Source organism: Bombyx mandarina, chromosome 08 (genome assembly GCF_030267445.1).
Source record: "Bombyx mandarina strain Sakado chromosome 08, ASM3026744v2".
Classification (NCBI taxonomy): Eukaryota; Metazoa; Arthropoda; class Insecta; order Lepidoptera; family Bombycidae; genus Bombyx; species Bombyx mandarina.
In genome coordinates this window covers 11744620-11765670 of record NC_143215.1, presented here as the reverse complement: position 1 = coordinate 11765670, position 21051 = coordinate 11744620, and the positions used below count along the sequence as shown (strand labels likewise).

The 21051-nt window shown below is 35.7% G+C and overlaps 1 protein-coding gene across 1 annotated transcript in view; it reads left to right on the top strand.

Annotated features, from left to right (window-relative positions):
- LOC114242932 (uncharacterized) overlaps positions 1 to 20133 on the top strand; it is a 59208-nt gene extending 39075 nt beyond the window's left edge. The window contains exon 6 of the mRNA XM_028174264.2: positions 14293 to 20133. Within this exon, the coding sequence (XP_028030065.2) occupies positions 14293 to 14550 (258 nt within the window). The 3' untranslated portion in view covers positions 14551 to 20133. The remainder of the gene's footprint in view (positions 1 to 14292) is intronic.
- The last annotated feature ends 918 nt before the right edge of the window (positions 20134 to 21051 follow it).

Sequence of the window (21051 nt, the reverse complement as noted above, 5' to 3'; positions counted from 1 at the left end):
ATTTAAAGTCTTAATTATATTATAATAGCGGCTACTTTCAAACGAGAATACTTCGTTGCAGAAATTACGCTTTAACCAATCGGCTTTAGGTTCGCAACCTCCGAGAATAAAATTTAGATTTGTGTAAAAATACGGTGAGAATAGGTTTACTTGAAAATACCACCCACCTGATGTATGGAAAAGATTTTGCTCAACGAAGGCACGGTCGCTTATCCGTTTCATCGAGCTTACAGCCTTTCAGGCTTGCAATAATCTTGAACCTTGAATCAATGACAATCATTAATTTAAAAAATCCAGCTGACTAACTAATATGATTATTCGATAATCTTTGTTGACTAGATAAATATTTGAAAACATTAAAATAATATTATTTTTATTATAGTGTTTATATAAATATAATTAAACATCAAATTTCTTAAAATTATATATTTTATGATTATAAATTCGTTCTTTTCAATGCATCTCGCGTTGTTAATCGATTTAATTGAAACTACGTGCAGTTTTATATATTATTAAAATTTAAAAAGTTACCGGGTACTTCCGGGCTTTGACATACTTTATAACATGCATAAACCTATCCACGAAATATACTATAATATTCAAATTACATGAACCCCTACAACAAAACAACATACAGTTAAAAACAACCTAACAGTGAGAGCGTAGAGAGACATAAATCAAAATGCACAATACTAATTCATAAGTCATAGATTATGCAATGTAGATGCGATAAGCGGCACTAATGCGTCGCCAGACAACGGTCGCAATGCATACTCATGCATATTCAACGTGTGTACAAACGTACGAGATAGCTTGTCGCGACGCCGGCCAGGAGATACTGCACTACACTGTGGGGTGACCAAGGATTTATAGCAAATAGCAACGTTTTTTCTTTAATCATTCTATATTACGCTATTCTATATAACGCTTCATACTTAATACTACTCGGGAGTGTCAGCCAAGCTAAGAAAAAAATTGGGCTACTGCCTCTATAGGCAAGGCCAAAAAAGCCCTACGTTATACTGTAAAAACTAGACCTTAGATATCATGTCTCGAGGTGGATGGTGGCATTTACGTTATGGGCTCCAATAACCACTTAACATCAGGTGAGCCATGAGCTTTTCACTTATCAAAGCAAGCAGAAAAAGCCATATTATAGACGTCAAGGGATACCAATGAGTATAGTTCGATCACAGACTTTGATATTACAGAGAAGAAAATCTGATACTAACAGACAACTACACAGCAGTCTTCCTATAGTTTATTGCAATGTCGATCATACGCGTTGCAATTTACTATCATTATTGTTCATTGTTAATTAAAAGGGACTCAAACATATTCCTAATCGTATATTGTGTTCACTTTCAAAACATTATTACTAACTACCATACATGACTGAGATATAACTCCTAATAAAGTGTGTGGTGTGACCCCCAATCTTGTATCTACCTTGACTAAAATATTCTTCTTGTTCATAATTAGTTACGGGAGTTTTATAACGGCATTATAAAAAGACTATAAAACTGTTTGTTAATCATATAGTCCAAATTGTTAGTCAAAATATAGTCACCCTCGTTCTAAGTCGGGTATAACAGCGAACCTGCCATATAAGGTGCACGAATTCTGCTACTGTACCAGTTATATCAGAGGAGAGCATTCTCGTATCGTTAATAACCGAACTAGTGTAATACCTACATGTAAGTGTACGTTCTACTGAATTAATTACTTGTAGTCTTTGGAGGTTATAATTCGGAATTCTTTATTCAAGAGTTCGTCCAGAACTAAATTTAAATTGTTTGAATATTGGCAATATTTGCCGCCGAAAATGCTTTACAAAAGCGAAAAGTATTGAAATAAATTGTTATTAAGTTTTTGTGTTATTTCATCACTATTATGTATTTTAATACATAACAAACAAACAAACTAAAGATTTCCTCATAACGAACAATGTGTTAAAATGTCAATTATTATGATAATTAGAGCACATTTATCGTGTTTGTAGTACAAAAATATAAAAAAAAAATTAGCTCATTAAAATAATAAACAGTACTTCTGATTCACTGGAAATAAATCAATTATCTACGGACTACATAATTCCGCGTAGCGTTTAATTGTTTTCAAGTAAATAATATGGATAATAGTTTTACAATAATGAATCGTACATATTAAGATGTACATATGTATATATGAACACGGTGTATAAAATACACAAATTGTCGGGATATCTACACCTACTTTTAAAAAAGATTTGTGGTATAATGCATGACATTACTAAATATGTACGTACTAATTCAATGATTATATTAACCCTCAGACACAGTGCACTGAGTTTCGCCGCATCTTCTCAGTGTTTTGCGAAACACTGCTCTAGCTAGAACTGATGTTAGCAAACTCTTCAGGTTAGAGGACCGTAAGGTCACCTACTCGCTTGGCGAAGCTGGCATAACGCCTTAAGATTGTCAACATATACTGCAATAATGACAAACTTATCTCTAGTGTAACAGTAAATTAATATTAGATGAATAAATTAAATTATCATATCTGAAACAATCGCATCTCCCTAAAAGGTTGCGTAACCTAGAAACTCATAAAAATATTACATAGTATTCTTGATTGACTAGCTGTACCCGTCCGCTTCACTGGGCATTTAAAATTAACATTATTATTTCTCAACCCCACAAAGATTCTCACCAATAACGCCCCCGCAACTGGTGTAGGGAGTCCAACACTCATATAAATATTAGCCTATCTATTAAGTACATGTATTTTCTACATGGATACCAAGTTTCAAGTCAATCGGATGCATGGTTCAGTAGCTATAACGGAACATCCGTAAAAACCACTGTAGATTTATATTATATACTAGCGACCCGCCCTCACTTCGCTTCGGAAACATTAAATTTTATTATTGATAGCTGAGTCCCGCGATATTACCCGCGGTTATTGTCGTACCGCGGGTGACGACGCGGGGCGAAGCCAGTCTAAAAAGCCTAAGTTACTCCTTATATCATCAGCTACTTATCAGTGAAAGTCCTGTCAAAATCGGTCCAGCCGTTCCAGAGATTGGCCGGAACAAACAGACAGACAGACAGACAGACAAAAATTGGAAAAGATGCTATTTTTGTGTATGTACCGTATATATATTCATATGCATGTAGTAAAAAGCGGTTATTTGAATATTACAAACAGACACTCCAATTTTATTTATATGTATAGATTCCTTAAAACCGCTAAAATTTATTTAACTGAATTTCGTTACATTTTCAAATAGATCATTAGTATAATTTATGTGTTCGCAGTAATGTAAGAATCCGATCGGAATCGAACGACCGCAGCGCCGACAAGCGCTCGGATATGGATTGTGCTTGTTAACATGTACAACATCCACCACTTACAACCACGGACCGTGCACAACCAAAGCACTTTGAAATGTTGCAAGGAAATCAATTGCAAAAGCTTTAAGTGCACGCAACTGCAAATTTATTAAAACCATTTTAAAAATGATTAATTGTATCAGCACAAAAAATATAGATAAACACAGATAAATAAATTTATGATTTTGTGACGAAACTCAAATTTTTATGTTGTTCCAATAAAATTTAAAATCTTTCTAATCAATTCGAAAGTCTGTGAAAGATTCTTGAAGTAATGTTATTTTTTCTATTGCCGTAGACGGGCAAAGAATCTCAGGGCTCACCTAAAACTAATAGATAGTTTATTGATAGTCTAGTGTCTATTGATAGTCTAGTGTCTATTGATAGTTTAGTGTATATTGATAGCCTAGTGTCTACTGATAGTCTAATGTCTATTGGTAGTCTATAAACAAAGTGAAACATGAGATTAAAATTGCTTTCCCACTTTGCGGCATACATAAGTTTTTTCTACCTACTTAACCGCCAGTAGCATCAAGGGCTATTCTGAGCTCATTCCTAAATGGTGCGCGATCTCACACGGCTCAGTCTTACAAATTTTGCTAACACTAACCCCAGCAAGAGCAGTGCTTCGCTGAATCTACCGTTGGATCGGAATCGTTACCCCTTGAGGAATGTGGCGTGAAACTCGGTGGACTAATAGATAAGTAGCACGATGACGATACGATACTCGCCAACATTAAAATTTATCCGACATCGGCGATAAAAAGAAGACTAAACATTTTGCTGTCATAAGTTTTCGAACCATTATAATGTAATTCGGTCAATACTGAGACCTTAGAACTTATATCACAAGGTAGGTGGCGCATTTACGTTTAGACGTCTATGGGCTTCAATAACCACTTAACATCAGGTGGGCTGTGAGCTCTTCCACCCATGTAAGCAACAACAAAAAAGTGGGCAGCGACTGTGATCTTGTATTGTTGATGTCCTTGAGCGACGGCCTGACTTCTCTTCAGGTGGGCTATATATTAATGATATAAAAATGTTAAGGTCAGTTAACATTCGTGGTGAGCGCTCGGTCATCGTTCTCGTCGAACCCGTCACTAGCGACGAAGGCATCGACGAGTAAATTAACCTACAGACACAGCCCACTGAGTTTCTCGCCGGATCTTCTCAGTGGGTGGCGTTTCCGATCCGGTGGTAGATTCTGCGAAGCACGGCTCTTGCTAGGGATCATGTTAGCAACGTCGTCAGGTTTGAACCCCGTGAGCTCACCTACTAGTTAAGGTTACGCTGAAATAGCCACTCAAGGCTATCAGCTTAGGTAGGAAAAAAAAGCTGAGCGTAAATATGAAACTGTGGAAAATAGATAATTATCATTGGATTTACTCATTTCGCTGTGAGTGTTCAAGCGGCGCACTTTCCTCGGATCACGTTGAGGGCGCGCCGGCACGCGACCGCTACTCGAACAGTGATGAGATAATATCGACATTCTATTTTATCGATAATCACTTTTTATTTTTCATAGCACTTTGTTATTTCATGTAAAGAAAACCCTTTAAGACCCGTTGGTTTTTTTCCACTTAAAACAATCGATTGTTCTTTATGCAAAATCGATTTTAAGTAATCTTCTTAACATTGTTCAAGTCGAGATAATATCAACATTCTATTGTATCGATAATCACGTTTTCTTTTTCAAAGCACGTTCCGTTATTCCATGAAAATAATACCCATTTAGAACTATTTCTTTGTTTTTTTTCGCTAGAAACAATCGATTATTCTTTATGCAAAATCGATTTTAGGTAATCTTCATAACACTGTTCAAGACTATTTATAATTAACTGTTCACTAAGCGCTTAATATTTTCCTTATAAATATTGTATAATTTTTATACAAATTAATACAAATCAGCTGGTGCATACCTGCATACAACGCAAAACGTAAAATTAAACACGATGTGTTTACGAATTTTTTAATTGCGAATAATAATCATAATAATCGATTAGTTCATATCGAGTGGCAGCACTACAAGTTTACAAGTGGCGCGAGCCGATTGTATCTCTAGCTATCCGATGATACAAGCAGATTGTTTCACCGGACCCGCGCCGCACCGATACCGAGAACTGTTTACTCGATTGTTGATGTTACCGTTTAATCGAAATATCGATTCACGTTTCGAAAGTCGAGCCAAACGAACTTTTGTGTCAATGATACATTATTTCCTTCTTTTTTTAAACTATCTCAAAAGAACATTTTTGAATTAAGATTATTGTCAATTCTTTATTCGTAAAAGTTGAATAGTCCATTCGTATCGAATGTCAATATTTTTCTTGCACGCAATATAATTGATAGCCATATAAATGTCGATTAATTGTTTTCAAGGTTAAAATATTCTATTTTCCGGTTTGCAATGTTATGCTATATTGCAATCTAAACAAAACGCAAGTGAATATTGCTTCTCATTTTTTCCTTTAAAATATTTGTATCGCTTCCTAAACTTTTCGAGAAATTTTCAATAATTTCGTCTCGATCACGAATCAGCCCATAGACTACTAATGATTCGTGTCGTTCGAATATATAATTCGTATGTCTATGGTACGTGATATGATTTGCGTAATACGTACCTACTATAGAACTTTCTGGATATTCAAAATAACATTAATACGATTAAACAATAGACAAAGTCCATGTACGCACGTGAACACGGCGAGCACGCTGGGCGGATTCGGGTCGATTGCTGTCGGAAATATTCGCCGCAGCTCGTATCTCCCCGCCCACCTGCTGCAGACGCTCATTACATCTCTGTCACCCAACAGCGTCACCCATAAGCTCGTCTCGTTTTACAGTCGCGAATAAGCCCCTCCCACGAATCAATGTTATTTTCTAATTATTTCGTGTAAGCTTTTTGCGGGCTCAGTTGCCGCGTTCCTCCGCTAAGAGCTTTCGAACAAACAATGAGGTAGCCTCAGTTTTAGTTTGATTATTCTCAAACATTTTTAGATAAATCGCTGTTTATGAGAAGCTACCATTGAACAACATTTTGAACCTCTAGATCTGCGTAGACACTCTGGCATTCTCTGAGTTTTGTACTTTATGCCCAATAGAGATACTATATCCCTGGTATCGACTTACCTTCATCGCATTTATCGCATCGCCTTTAAATTTTACTTTCATTTCTCTCGACGGGCAAACGATTTGCACTCTAATCTGTCCATGAATTACCATTTACGTTACCTATACCAGCCTTCAAATAAGATCGCACGAGCGGGTCTCAATTAAGGGGGACAGTGGTACTCAACTGGACCCACCTTTGGGGAACTGTCAACTGATTTAAATGAAACACTAACTATCAGCGCATTTTACTTCGCTGAAAACAGTAGGATCCAAATTGATTAGGCCTAGATGAGTATAAGTAAAAGAAAAAGCTACAGAGATTACTAATTGAGCATACGTGTAGGTACACGACGGAGAGAAGATCTTCCACCCTTCGGGTGTAATTGCTCGGTAGACCGACGGTTCTTTTGTTGTTGTTCGGAATTATGCAAGTATATATCCTATCTTGAAAATGTCGTAAGCGAGATTCAGGCATCTGTCAAATATATTGTGTTATATGATGGCTACCCGCTTAAAAGTTTATAATCAAATTTTAACTACGACAATCGAACCCAACAAAAACGTTTGACACGCTACAAGCGTATTTAAATAATTTATTTAACTAGAGGTCCCGCAGTAGTCGAAATTCGACTATAATTAATTGGAATTGTAAGTTTGTACACTATTATGATTGTATTCTATACTTCTATATTCACAAATTTCGCCAAGACTACACTATAGAAAAATATTAACAGACAAACAATATTTAATCTCAATTTGACAACAGACGTCAAGAACAAAAGTTTGACAATAAATAGTATGCATGCGTGTGTGCGTCAAGTACATGGTATGTAGTGTGTGTAATGTTTTCTTTATTGATTTAATGTATCTTTTAGGCATTATTTTAAAAAAAATATAGCTTTGTGCAGTTCTTCTCTATATTCTCTATAAGTGTGAGAAATTTCATACTCCTCCGTCCGCGCAATTTTCGTAAAAAGGGATACAAAGTTTTTGCTTCACGTATTAATATATGGATACTCTTCATTTTAATACTTTTTACGTTGTGATCATTTCATTAATGTAGCGAGAGGAACATGGTATTTAGAAAGAGAAGAAAAAAAGTTACGGACTCTAATCACACGAGAGTACAAGATTTAGAAAGTGCTGACATAACTCTGCAAAACGACAATTGATATAAAAACAAAAAACAAAACAAAAAAAAGTGACAAGCCCAACACAGACCTTACCATTCACTATACAACATGTTCGGAAAGATTTTTTTTTTTGTTTTTGTTTTTTTACTATATTTCCGAAGATCGATTCGAACATTAGTTGCCGTTTCAAAAGTATTCGAAATATTTTCCGAGTAAAACCGATTTTTCGTGTGCACCAAGAGTATTAGCTATCTATACTTCTATACTAATATTACAAAGAGGAAAGATTTGTTTGTTTGTTTGTATTGAATAGGCTCCGGAACTACTGAACCGATTTGAAAAATTATTTCACTGTTTGGAAGCTACATTATTCCCGAGTGACATAGGCGATAATATTTTTTGAAAAAAAAAATTGTATCCTTACTATACTCCTTGCTATACTATACTGCAATAATTTAACCCAGGGTGTAAAAAAATTACCTAAAATATTCTTAACATCGCGTGCCCTGAGAAAACTATTCATCTATACTAATATTATAAAGAGGAAAGATTTGTTTGTTTGTTTGTTTCGAATAGGCTCCGAAACTACTGGACCGATTTGAAAAATTATTTTGCCATTAGAAGCCGACATTGTCCCTGATGAACATAGGCTACTTTTTTTATTATTTTATTTATTTATTTTTTTGTTTCATGTGTGTTTTAATGTTTCCGAAGCGAAGCGAGGGCGGGTCGCTAGTGATAGAATAAAATAATGTACTACGACTTTAACTATTATAGTTATTCCGCAATAAGTGTTATTTTATTTAAAAAAAATTAAAACAATGTCAAATATCGTTGAAAGTTTTGTTAAAGACCCGAGCGGAGCCGGTCCGGGCCGCTTGTCTTTTATAAATTTAATTTAAATAATGCGTCTTAATCTCGCATTTTGTTATTGTCATTAATAATATTTCTGAGGATGCGAATAATTTTCATTTTTCTTGGTCACCTAACCTAGCCCAGTTATTAATTGACATTCCAAAATGGCGTTAAATACGGTCAATATACTTTAACCTTAAATAACTATTTTCTATAGAACTATTTCTGAACTTTTGCTTTTCATTTCACAAAGAACTAGCTATTATTATTTATCAGCGAGATTAAAACGTAAAAGTAGACCGAAGAGTTGAACGAATCAAGTTAAACAACATTTAAATTTTTATTCATAATATTAGTACTTTTAATACATTATAGTATAGTAACTAACTAACTAACTTCACTGGTAGTAGGACCTCTTGTGAGTCCGCGCGGGTAAGTACCGCCACCCTGCCTATTTCTGCCGTGAAGCAGTAATGCGTTTCGGTTTGAGGGGTGGGGCAGCCGTTGTAACTATACTTGAGACCTTAGAACTTATATCTCAAGGTGGGTGGCACATTAACGTTGGAGATGTCTATGGGTTCCAGTAACCATTTAACACCAGGTGGGCTGTGAGCTCGTCCATCCATCTAAGCAATAGAAAAAAAGAAAAAGGTATTTGAAATACGGAATTAAAAAAGTATTATATTCTATGTATAAATTATTATTATAATCATATGAATATTTGAACATGATAAATTACGACTCACATTATACCTACCTACTTGGTTTTAATAAAGTAGTAAATTCGCTCGTCATTAAACACGGGAAGGTATGAACGACTTGTCTTACATATCCGAAAATGAGTACATGGCTTTAAATCTAACATAAAAAAAAAACAAAGAAATGACCGTGCTCCAAGATAATAATTACGACGGAGCCCACAGCCGCACACCGTCAGCAGTAAATATAAGCCAGTGCGTACCACGCTTTAAACTTAATTCCAATCTTTATAGTGTAATGCGGGCCTCACAATAGTGATGTTATCGGAACATCTATTATCGATATCGATACACCGTTATTAGGTGATAGGAAAATTGCATGTTGTGACCGCTTTGTTCTATTTAATATTTATTTATAATAATTGTGCGTCAATCGACGCAATTATCTCACGGTGTTTTGGTTTTTATTTGAAGAGATTGCGATTGGCTGTCGAAATATCATTGTTTAATTTTCTTGAACTGATTATTTTTTGTAATATTAGCAGCGATGCTTAAATTAAGTTGGATGCAAGATGTACTTACAAGTCAATCTGATCATAAGTTGGAACACAATCTATTTACACAGCTCCAAGCTTAGAGTTTCTCTTGTGAATCCATACGAGAGTAGAGCATGTGCTCCAAATGTCAAATATGTTCACAGACTACAGTTCGCTTTCCTTTTGGTAAATTATTACAACCTTTATTATATTAAAGATACCAAAAAATTAAGTGTACTGTTATATGAATTAAAATTTTAACATTACTCGTCGATTCAGACTTAGGACTGCTCATAGCAACATTCTTAAAACAATAAGCATAAAAAAAAAACAACGTCCTAACAGCACGCTTATAACTCACCGAGCTCCACCGCGAGCGCGCAAATAATTATCGTACGATAAACGGCCATAATTCCATGGTGCGGGAACGCGGCTGTCACTATTTATCGACTGCGGGCATCACTAGCCGGGAGCAAAGGTTCGACGCGGGGCAGGCATCAATTTGCGCGCGGTAGCGGCCCGAGGCGCCGCGCAGCCCCTGTCATTAACCCCCTCCCCGCTCTGTGCCGGCCCCTCGACCCTTAAGGAACATACTTTAACCTTTTTTGCTCCCCCACAACCTGTCGGGACGGCTGCAGCCCGCAATTTAGTGTTTGTACACTTGAAACTGCGCGCGCAAGAAACAGCGGCGATTATGCGTCGTGTGTCATCGCTCTTATAATGTCAATGTTTCGAATTCAATATTGGTGTATATGTTTTTGCTCGTTATGTACTACTAAAAATAAATAGCTTATTAGTAATTGAATTCATACCGCGAATGTTGCTTATGAGGTATAACTAAAATAAATTATTCACCCAACTTTTTTTACATAAGAAAGCTATGAAACATAATTTTTACGTTTAGTACGTATTAATACGAATGTAATGGAATCTCTCATTAAAACTGAAACATTTCTAGAAATTTCCCAGAATTTTCATGTGTACTGGTGACAACAATAATGTCATCTAGCTGATCTCTTAATGAATCTGGAAGGTAGACAGAAAAACATGTCAATTACATTAATTTAGTCTATGCATGAAATTAAGCTCAGTGGATTCATTTTAATAACAAATATTGTTCACAATATCCCTTTTATATTATTGCTCTCTCAGAGATCTCATGCTCGAGCCACTAATGATGTCAATGGACCACATTTATTAATTATTAATTTGTATACAAACAACCCCAGCTGAGCTATAAGAACAATAATCAAATTCTTCCAAAATTTATTTAATTTCGGGAAAAAATATATTTTCACAACCGCAGCGTTTTTTAAATACTGTGTGTACGCATCTTAATCCACAGTTCATGGCCACAGGCTACACAGCATCTGAACTCGACTTTGTACCTTCATACGCGTAGGTACTCATAATAACATATAGTTGAACGTTATCAATTTACATTAGTTCTGAGCGAGGTCGAAATATCATCATGGGATTTAGCATACTAGTTTATTCATTATATATATTCTTCTTCTTCTTCCTAGCGTTTTTCCAGTTTATTGCCAGTGTCCATTATCCTATACAAACTCCTCCACTTTACCCGGTCCTTAGCATCCTTCTGAATGAGGTTATTCTCTTCAAAAAAAATATATAATAAAAAAACTTATGTCAAAAACAAAAATAAAAAAATTATTATTAATAAAACGGTAATTGGCGCTAATTGACCGATAACTAAAGAGGATTCGGATCACTTCGGATATTGATAGTGACGTCACCGTTAAAGGTGCGCGAAAGAGATGGCGAGCCTTTATTCTTCTTCTTCGTCGCTTTCTTCATTACTGAAGGTCGTGTCCCTGAAACTTGACCGTGGCCTGTCTCGTGAGCTGTTTCCATCTCGTCCGGTCCTCAGCTTCTCGAATGGCGGTTGCGACTGGCAACCCAGTTAGAGCGGTTATTTGGTCACACCAACGGCTAGGTAATCGGCCGCGGGATCTCTTTCCTTCTACTTTGCCCGCCACAATCACTTTATACTCTTCTTTAAATATACGTCATTTTAAATTAGAATTCGATGTTGTATTAACTTTAATAACTATGTTAACTATGAATGTGGAAGGATTTAGGGGAGGTAGACCTAAGAAGAAATGGATGGATTGTGTGAAAGACGATATGGGTAGGAGGGGAGTGAGCGAAGAAATGGTATATGATAGAAGAGTATGGAAGGAGAAAACATGTTGCGCCGACCCCAGGTGACTGGGAGAAGGGCAGGATAATGATGATGCTGTTGTATTAATTTGATGATATCGTTGTATATATTGGTTGGTAAGTACCTACCCAGTAGAAATGAAAATTTGTAGCAAATGATGAAATATAAACTCGTATTTTGAAGAAGAAGATAAAACATTTTTTTCTAATAAATTTTACCACCCAATCAGAGCTTACAATAAGTTAGTAATGACTAGACTTTTTTTGGAACAAATATAGACAAATGGATTATTTAAAGAACGTATTTACATTTTATAACAATACGTAAATGCTGGAGAATTTGTATTCGGAAATACCTACACACATACAAATACATGTCCATATAACAAATTCTGAGGTTTTTTTTTCATATAGGTACATATTTCAAAAATAGCATTAATTCTTTTGAAATAAATATTCAGATTTGCGGATATTTTAAGCGAATTATATTCAATACACAACAAATGCTAATAATGTTAAGCTTTTACTTCTAAATAAATAAAAATATTATATACAAAAAAAAAAGACCGAATACTCAGAATACATATGAGATGATACTTAATAAGAAACCAGTCTAATTCTTTCAACAAAAAAGGTCAAACTAAACTAAACCAGTCTGTGGGCGCTCTCCGAACCCGTAATTTGACCCCCAATTAAACAATTTTCTCGAATATCATTCGAGGTTCGTTTATAGTGGGCGCGAGTGACTCCCGACCCCCGGGGGCAACCGCATCACTAACCCGAGCCGCGTCTAACCCCCATTAAACTTAACTATGCCCTCGAAGCGAAACGTCCGAAGGTCGTTCGGGTCACTTGGACCCTTCACTTCGAATTCCGGTATTCCATTTAACCGCGACCAGTTTTCTAATCTCCGCTCTCGAGCGAAATGGTTATTAATTTGCATAAAAGTAGATTTGCTGCCGAGCGCGGGATAACGCTAATGGCGATCTCGGAGGGAACAAAACGAGCCCCGCAAATTGACCTGTCGTACGGCGACGTGCCGGCGGACCGTCGCCGCGAGGTCCGTTCCCATCATCTAGCCGGTAGCCATCTCGGTTTAATTATTCATAGAGCCTTTTTTATAACGTTTTTTTAGACGCGCGAACGCACCGAAGCCTCGTAAAATTAAAAAAAAAAGAACAAATCGAACGCCGCCGCAATTTAAAAAAGAAATACGTCGGATGACACGGATCGAACTCCGGGCAAATGTCGCACGGTAAAAAGTGGTCGGTGTGAGGTGAGCGCGGCCCGGCGAGGGGCGGGGAGGGGGGCACGTCAAGTAGGCGGCGCGGTTTTTGTCAACGTTCCCGCGCAGATGACAGGTCGCAGCGTCCAGCGACCCGACAGAGACGAGACGCGAACCATCTTGATACTTTCCCGTTTAAATCCGATTCCGCGACGCCGCGACGATCGACCGCTTATTAGATATTCGTATTACACATTTCATCGACTTTAATCGACCTCTTCGTGAACTGAACTACTCTACAGTAGACGTTTCGAATTAAGCTAAGATCAGAAGTTATCTAGTCTCGTTGCTAACGTCGATTATTTACATGCAAATGGCGGAATTACTTCACTTATTTTATTGCCTTACATGCATATGAAATCAAAACTTAATCACAATAAGAAACGCAACAATGTATACGACGTATCAGAGCTGAAAATCGTAATGCTATGCATAGGCGATGTTACTTTATTTTTAAATTATTAATTTATAATTATCGTCTCGTCGCACACAGCCCACTAAGTTTCTCGTCCGATCTTCTCACTGGGTCGCGTTATTATTTTATTAATTTTTTATTGCTTAGATGAGTGGACGAGCTCACAGCCCACCTTGTGTTAAGTGGTTACCGGAGCCCATAGACATCTACAACGTAAATGCGCCACCCACCTTGAGATATAAGTTCTAAAGTATATATAGGTATATATAGGTATAGTTACAACGGCTGCCCCACCCCTCAAACCGAAACGCATTACTGCTTTACGGCAGAAATAGGCAGGGTGGTGGTACCCACCCGCGCGGACTCACAAGAGGTCCTACCACCAGTACAAAATTCCGATCCGGAGATAGATTCTGCACTGCTCTTGCTAGGACCAGTGTTAGAAACACTCCGGTTTAAGCCCGTTAGCTCACCTACACGTTAGGGTGACGCTGAAATAGCCTCTCAAGGCTATCAGCCAAGGTAGCAAAAATAAATAATTAATTACGTCGTCTCAAATATGTAGATCGTTCGGGCGCTGTACAAATTTACAGCATCGAGTCAGGTGCGCGGCAAACCGACCGCGTTCACGTCTAATTACGTTCCACCTCCATTTTACGACAGTCATTCCCGACGATAACAGTCGTTTTTCTTTACAGAACTTCCGGGAACAGAGGATCGACGGCGCTGGCCTCCCGCTGCTGACCGAGGACCACTTGACGGGAATGCTGCAGATGAAGCTGGGGCCGGCGTTGAAAATGAAAGCGGTGTTGGCGAGACGATTGGAGCCGTGCGCCCAATGCCAGGCCAATGCTCCAATAGCCAGCGCCCAAACGTCACCCACCAGTATTGCATCGAAAGTCAATGGAACTTCAGTGAAATCCGAACCAAGGAGCAACACGACCAGTCCCAGTTAGAAAAAAAAAACACTGTATAATAATTTAACTGTACTTAGTCTTAGAAATAATTTTGTTCCTCTTGCGATTTGTTTGTTGATTAATTAATTTGTTTATTTCTTCGGAATGTTACGTATCGAACCAATAGATGTGGATAGGTTCGTCTTAAAATTGAATCGTACTGTGTACTTACTACTTATGTTTCATACTAATGAAATGCATAATGACGTAATATAGCCAATCAGTAATAATATAAATGTATCCTTCTTAGTTACAATAAGATCTCAATAAAAGCGATTATTGATTTTTTTTTAATTGAGACGAAATATGAAAATACTTAAGTTACTTGTGGCCAGTGAAACAATTTTGTTTGATAAAACAATCGTTTTGAAATTTAATTCATATGTAATTTTATTAACATTTTAGACTTCCATATCACAATTTTAGCGTTTCAAAGTTGAAACTATGATTATTGCCAAACTCCCTTTTTAAAATAAAAATGATAAAACTACTCGCGCATCGCTTGTACATTGAAGCTCTAATTTTTTTTTTTTTTTTTTTATTGCTTAGATGCGTGGACGAGCTCACATCCCACGTGGTGTTAAGTGGTTACTGGAGCCCATAGACATCTACAATGTAAATGCGCCACCCACCTTGAGATATGTTCTAAGATCTCATTATAGTTACAACGGCTGCTCCACCATTCAAACCGAAACGCATTACTGCTTCACGGCAGAAATAAGCAGGGTGGTGGTACCTACCCGCACGGACTCAGAAGAGGTTCTACCACCAGTACATAAGTTAATGACAAAAGCTTGCTCTGAAAAGCCACCAACAACTTTATAAAGTTTAAATTCAAACGGAAAAAGGATGCGCGAGTGACATCCTATGTACAATCACCGTATCACCAACAAACATACAAACACTCATTTAAAATAAACACATCGTCGGCATTCGCTTGATTAAAATTTGAAGGTGTAAACAACAAATTGATCTACTTAAAAACTTTTTACAATATTATATTGGCAACTCAGATCAAAATAGTACGAGTATATTATTTGACTTGAATACAACGTATTTTCCATTGGTCAGGTCAAACATGGCCATAATGTCGGAAATGCCAATTTCATGAACACAAAAAAATACTATGTAGTCTGAGCCATAAAGATCAGGATCCTATGGAACGGAAAACACGAACGACATTGAGGCGACTGACTTGATGCGATTGCTACCTTATTTACCACTGGCCAATAATCTATATATTAATACGTGACGCAAAAACTTTGTATCCCTTTTTACGAAAATTGCGCGGACGGAGGAGTATGAAATTTTCCACACTTATAGAGAATATAGAGAGGAAGTGCACAGTGTTAACATTTTTTTTAAATAATGCATAAAAGATACATTAAATCAATAAAGAAAACATTACACATACTACATACCACCTATTTGACGCACACACGCGTGCATACTATTTATTGTCAAACTTTTGTTCTTGACGTCTCTGGTCAAATAGAGAATAGATTAAATACTGTTTGTCTTTTTTAATATTTTTTTATAGTGTGGCCTTGGCGAAATTTGTGATTATAGAAGTATAAAATACAATCATAATAGTGTACACACTTACAATTCCAATTATAGTCGGATTTCGACTACTGCGGGACCTTTAGTAATTTTTAGATTGTTCATTAAAATTACATATGACATTAAATCGTTTCTTAATCAAAATCACGGTCTTCCTTTTTCATAGTTTTCTTTGTGCATTTAGTTAAATTGTAGATTACATATTTTGTTTTTGTTTTTTTAGTAAATCCATTAGTTAAGTCGAACGTGTATACATGTGTTTGTATGATAGATTAATGCCGTCCAAAACGTAGACGATGTATTAGTAGTTAAGTTTGCAATTTTTGTATGTCTGCTTTGTTCTAGAACTTAGTAAGAACTGGATTAATACGAATTGTCGTAGCGTAACTTCTCTGTATTGATGTTTTCTGTTCATAATCATAAAGGATGTCAACAGACCGTAACATAAAACAATTGTAATTTACTTAATTTAATGAATGACATGTATTATTAGTGTGTCCCATAACTCAAAGTGGGTGACGGCATTTTCGTTCTAGATGTCTATGGGCTCCGGTAACCACTTAACACTAGGTGAACAGTGAGTTCGTGCACCCAACAATGCAATAAAAATAAAATTCGTAAAACGTTAATGTATCGCGAAATTATCTGAAACTAGCGCTCTGGATTCCCCTGAGATCTTACACCCGAAGTAGGGCTGTCACCTCCTTAATTAAGTAATAAAATATATAATGTTATATTTTGTACCAAACGTGAAGTAGATTGCCTCGGATATAAAAAATAATAGATATTGACGCAGTATAAAATATGTTAAATCTACTGACAGCCTTAAGCGCGGGCACTACTTGATTATTTATTACATTACATTTCATTCAACACATAATTGAGTAAACACGATTGAAGACCTATTAAATATATCTGTTATATCTGTCTATAAACTATTTATGCTAATACCTACTAAACAATAACGCGACTTTAATTACAAAAAAATATGTCGTGTGTTAATCGAAATGTTTCTCAAACCAAATACGTATCAGCCCTCGGTATACAATACAAAACTAAATTTCGTTATTGTTCATCAGTCGCATCCAGTGCCTAACTAAAGGGACGTACAACAATTGGTAAACATTTTGTTAATTTAATGCTTAGATGGGTGTACAAGCTCACAGCCCACCTGTTATTAAGTGGTTACTGGAGCTCATAGACATCTACAACGCGCCTCCCCCCTAAATGCACCACCCACCTTGAGATATAAGTTCTAAGGTCTCGAGTATAGTTACAACGGCTGCCCCACCCTTCAAGTACATTACATACATTACATATGTAATGTTTCGGTGCTAATCGGTCTTGCAAATGAGCAACTAGTTTTGATAATTATGTAAATAAATTACCAGTATCGTAATAAATCATAACACGAGGCTACTAATATAACAGGGTCACAAACTGTTTGTATATAACGTAATACATATATATAATACGTTTAGGTACATTTCATTTTATGTAGCATTTACTAATGTTGATCACACCTGATAAACGCTCAGATTTATACATAACTACACAGTGTATGTAGTACATAGAGATATATGTAGTGTGTATTTAGTGAAATCCGTTTATATTGTTACGTGATTATATTGTGTATTTTTGATGCACGCTCGGTTAGATATAGCGCTGAATGATATAAGAGAACTTTATTTAGAATTTTAAAACTAAACTTCTTAATGTGATCTAAATAAAAAAAGTTTTACAACCAATTTCTTTTACGAAATTTACGGCTACTTAACGAATAAAAACAATAAAACCATTTTACGGGACGCTTAAAACAAAAAAAAATCCAGTAATCTAGTCCTTAATAAAGTTAGACAAAATCAAAATTATAAAGCTACTTAATATTTTCGGATGAAACTTTAAACACCGTTCTCTTTTTAATAATCTAAGCATTTATATGTGCATGTAATTTATTGACCTGTGGTACTCTCCTTAGTTGCCAAAATAGCGATAAAACAGCGCCGAAGCTTATTTAGTGAATGATTTTTAATAAATTGTGTAATGGCTTAATGTAGTGTAAAATGAAAGCGTTTGTCTTGCAATCGACACAATTACTAATGTAACATACGCATTGAAATTCATTAAACCTAAATCAAAACAAGACTATGTGAAATTTTTAATAAACAAATAAGGTTATAAAGATTTTTTATAGCAACCTAAAAACCTGCTTTCTGTCTTCTTAATGTCGGATGAATTTTGCTACAGGGCGTGCAGAAGTCGATATAGGTATCTTAAATGAAAAAGGGTTGCCATTCTTAGAATATTTTACAGATAAATCCTTTTTTGAAAAATACAGTGAATTGAACTGATATTTTCATATGTTATTGTGGTAATCTAAAACAAAGAACAAAACACGTCCTTTATCGAAATTACTTTTAAAATTATAAAAATTTCAAATTTCCGGGGGCCATGACTTGAAAAGAAATGAAGCAAACTCTAAAAAAAACCATAAAAAAAATTAAAATTTGCTTAAGTAGCAACATCTTAAGGAAACCTATATATTTACAATAACTTTATCAAAGACATAAATCAGGACCAATATCATTGTCAATGCCAATATCGTATTTACTTTTTATCGACTATAGAATGTCCGCTGTTCAACAAACATTTCCTTATTAGTTTTACAATAACCTAACAAAAATTGTGCGCGTGCAACTTGGTGCACGTGAAAGAAGTCAAACTTCTTTTGCGGTGTGTAGTATTATGCATTTCTTCATTTTTCATCCCTATAAATTTATCTTGTAATAGAGAATGATGTGTATCAGAGAAACGAGCTAGCTCGATTTGTCTTTTCCCACTCTCCACGGTCGAGTAGTTTGCGAGACGCTGTCTATTATCTCAGTCTCGCTCTTCCAAAATTGCATCTTTTATCTCTAGCCGTAACGAATCTGTCACGAGTTAAATTTTACTCTGAAAGCGCCTAAAGAAGTTTCACTTCAAAAAAGTGACAACTTGAAATATGAGTGTTGATTGTTGGTTCTAAAATAGCGGACACACGCCAAAATACTACTTAATATAAAATTTGATAGTGAAGACAAAAGCTGTTTATAACTTCTTATTTTCGAAAATTTCTGTCTTAAAGTTAAAATCCTGGTGTTTTACAGATTCTATATTATACATTATTGTCAATTTCTTAAGGTGCTATTTCGATTGTAAATAATATGTAATTAAAGCCTGTAACGTGTCTTCCTTAAACTTTAAATATAGAATACATTTTAAGAAAAGTATTAAATTCGTCACAGATTGATTTGAAATTTATATCGAAATTCAATAATACTTAATACTAATATATTAGCTATTGAACAAGCATCGATTATGAAGTGACAATTGGACGTTTACTTAATAAACTTTTGGTTGTAACTACAATTAAACATAGGATAGAAATCACTTAGCAACAAAATGGCAGCAAGCTTTTACCAAGCGAAACTATTTCATTCGAAATCTAAATATTAAAATTGTGACTAGATTATAACTAACGAACGATAATAAATAATTATGTTTATTTTAATATGTGATTCACTTAATTTAATTATGATTAATAATACGGACGTTATTTACGATAAGTATGTATATTCATATAGTTTATTCATAAACTCTTAGTAAACCTATTTTGGTTGAAATTATTAAATAAAATTTGTGTTCGAAAATTAAAGATTTGAAAGAAAAGATAAAGAAAGCTCTTAACAAGGAATTTGTTGCATTTTGAATGTGGATTCGAGACGAAATAGAAACAGCAATGGAATTCAAAATCTTTTTTTTTTAAATCTACAACATATGCCCACTAAACAGGTTTAATGGTTTATGAATAAAACCTTTGTAAGACTTTGTATATTTTTATTAATAACATTTTGATTGTATTATAAATGTTTATAATGATTCAGTCACATTATATAAACGCGTACTTAGTTATTTAGTTAAGTTTGATCCGAAGTCGAGTATTTATGTGGTGAAAATAAAGCAGTGTTTTATTGAGAATAAGAACGTGTTTGAATTAATTATAATGAATTCCCTCTTTGCGTTGCCGTGACCAACTGTGCTACTAAGGCAACCGAATAAACGACGCATGCATATAACATGGATATATGAACAGAAAATGAAACGATTTTTTTATAATATTATAATTGGACTGACGACTTAGTGCGCACGGCGGGAAGTCATTGGATGCGGAAGGCGGAGGACCGCATTATGTGGAAGGCATTGGGGAAGGCCTATGTCCAGCAGTGGGCAAATAAAGGCTGATGATAATGACGATGATGAAAACAAACCAACCTAATAATTTTGGCATCATTAAAAGTCTCCGAACAAATGTCCAGAGTGACTATAATGGAATATTCTCATAAACCAAAACACATAGGCACTGGTACATGTTCCATAGAACATTTAACTAGTTTATACCTATTTTTACCATTTTTAATGTAAAGAATATATGAACAGGCAATGTAGGAGACGTAACAGGATGTAAAGTGCCACTGAGATATTTTATTATAGCACTATCATACAAGTTAATACATTTTAAAGGATTCTTACAAAGGACCGAGCTTGCTACTTACCGAGTAGGTGTAATTGTTCGATATACCAACTGTGTCTGTGGTTTTTATATTAATAAAGAATAAAAGGATAACTGGTGATCCGAAGGTTTCTTCAGCTTCCCCGGGAGTGGTGGTGGAGTGGTAGCTGAGCACGGGCTCAATTAGAAGGGATGCGGTCCGTACATTATCGTTCGAAGCTTTTATATACATAAACTTATTTTATAAACAGTGTCTATCATACTGGTGGTAGGACCTCTTGTGAGTCCGCACGGGTAGGTACCATCACCCTGCCTATTTCTGCCGTGAAGCAGTAATACATTTCGGCTTGAAGGGCGGGGCAGCCGCTGTAACTATACTGAGACTTTAG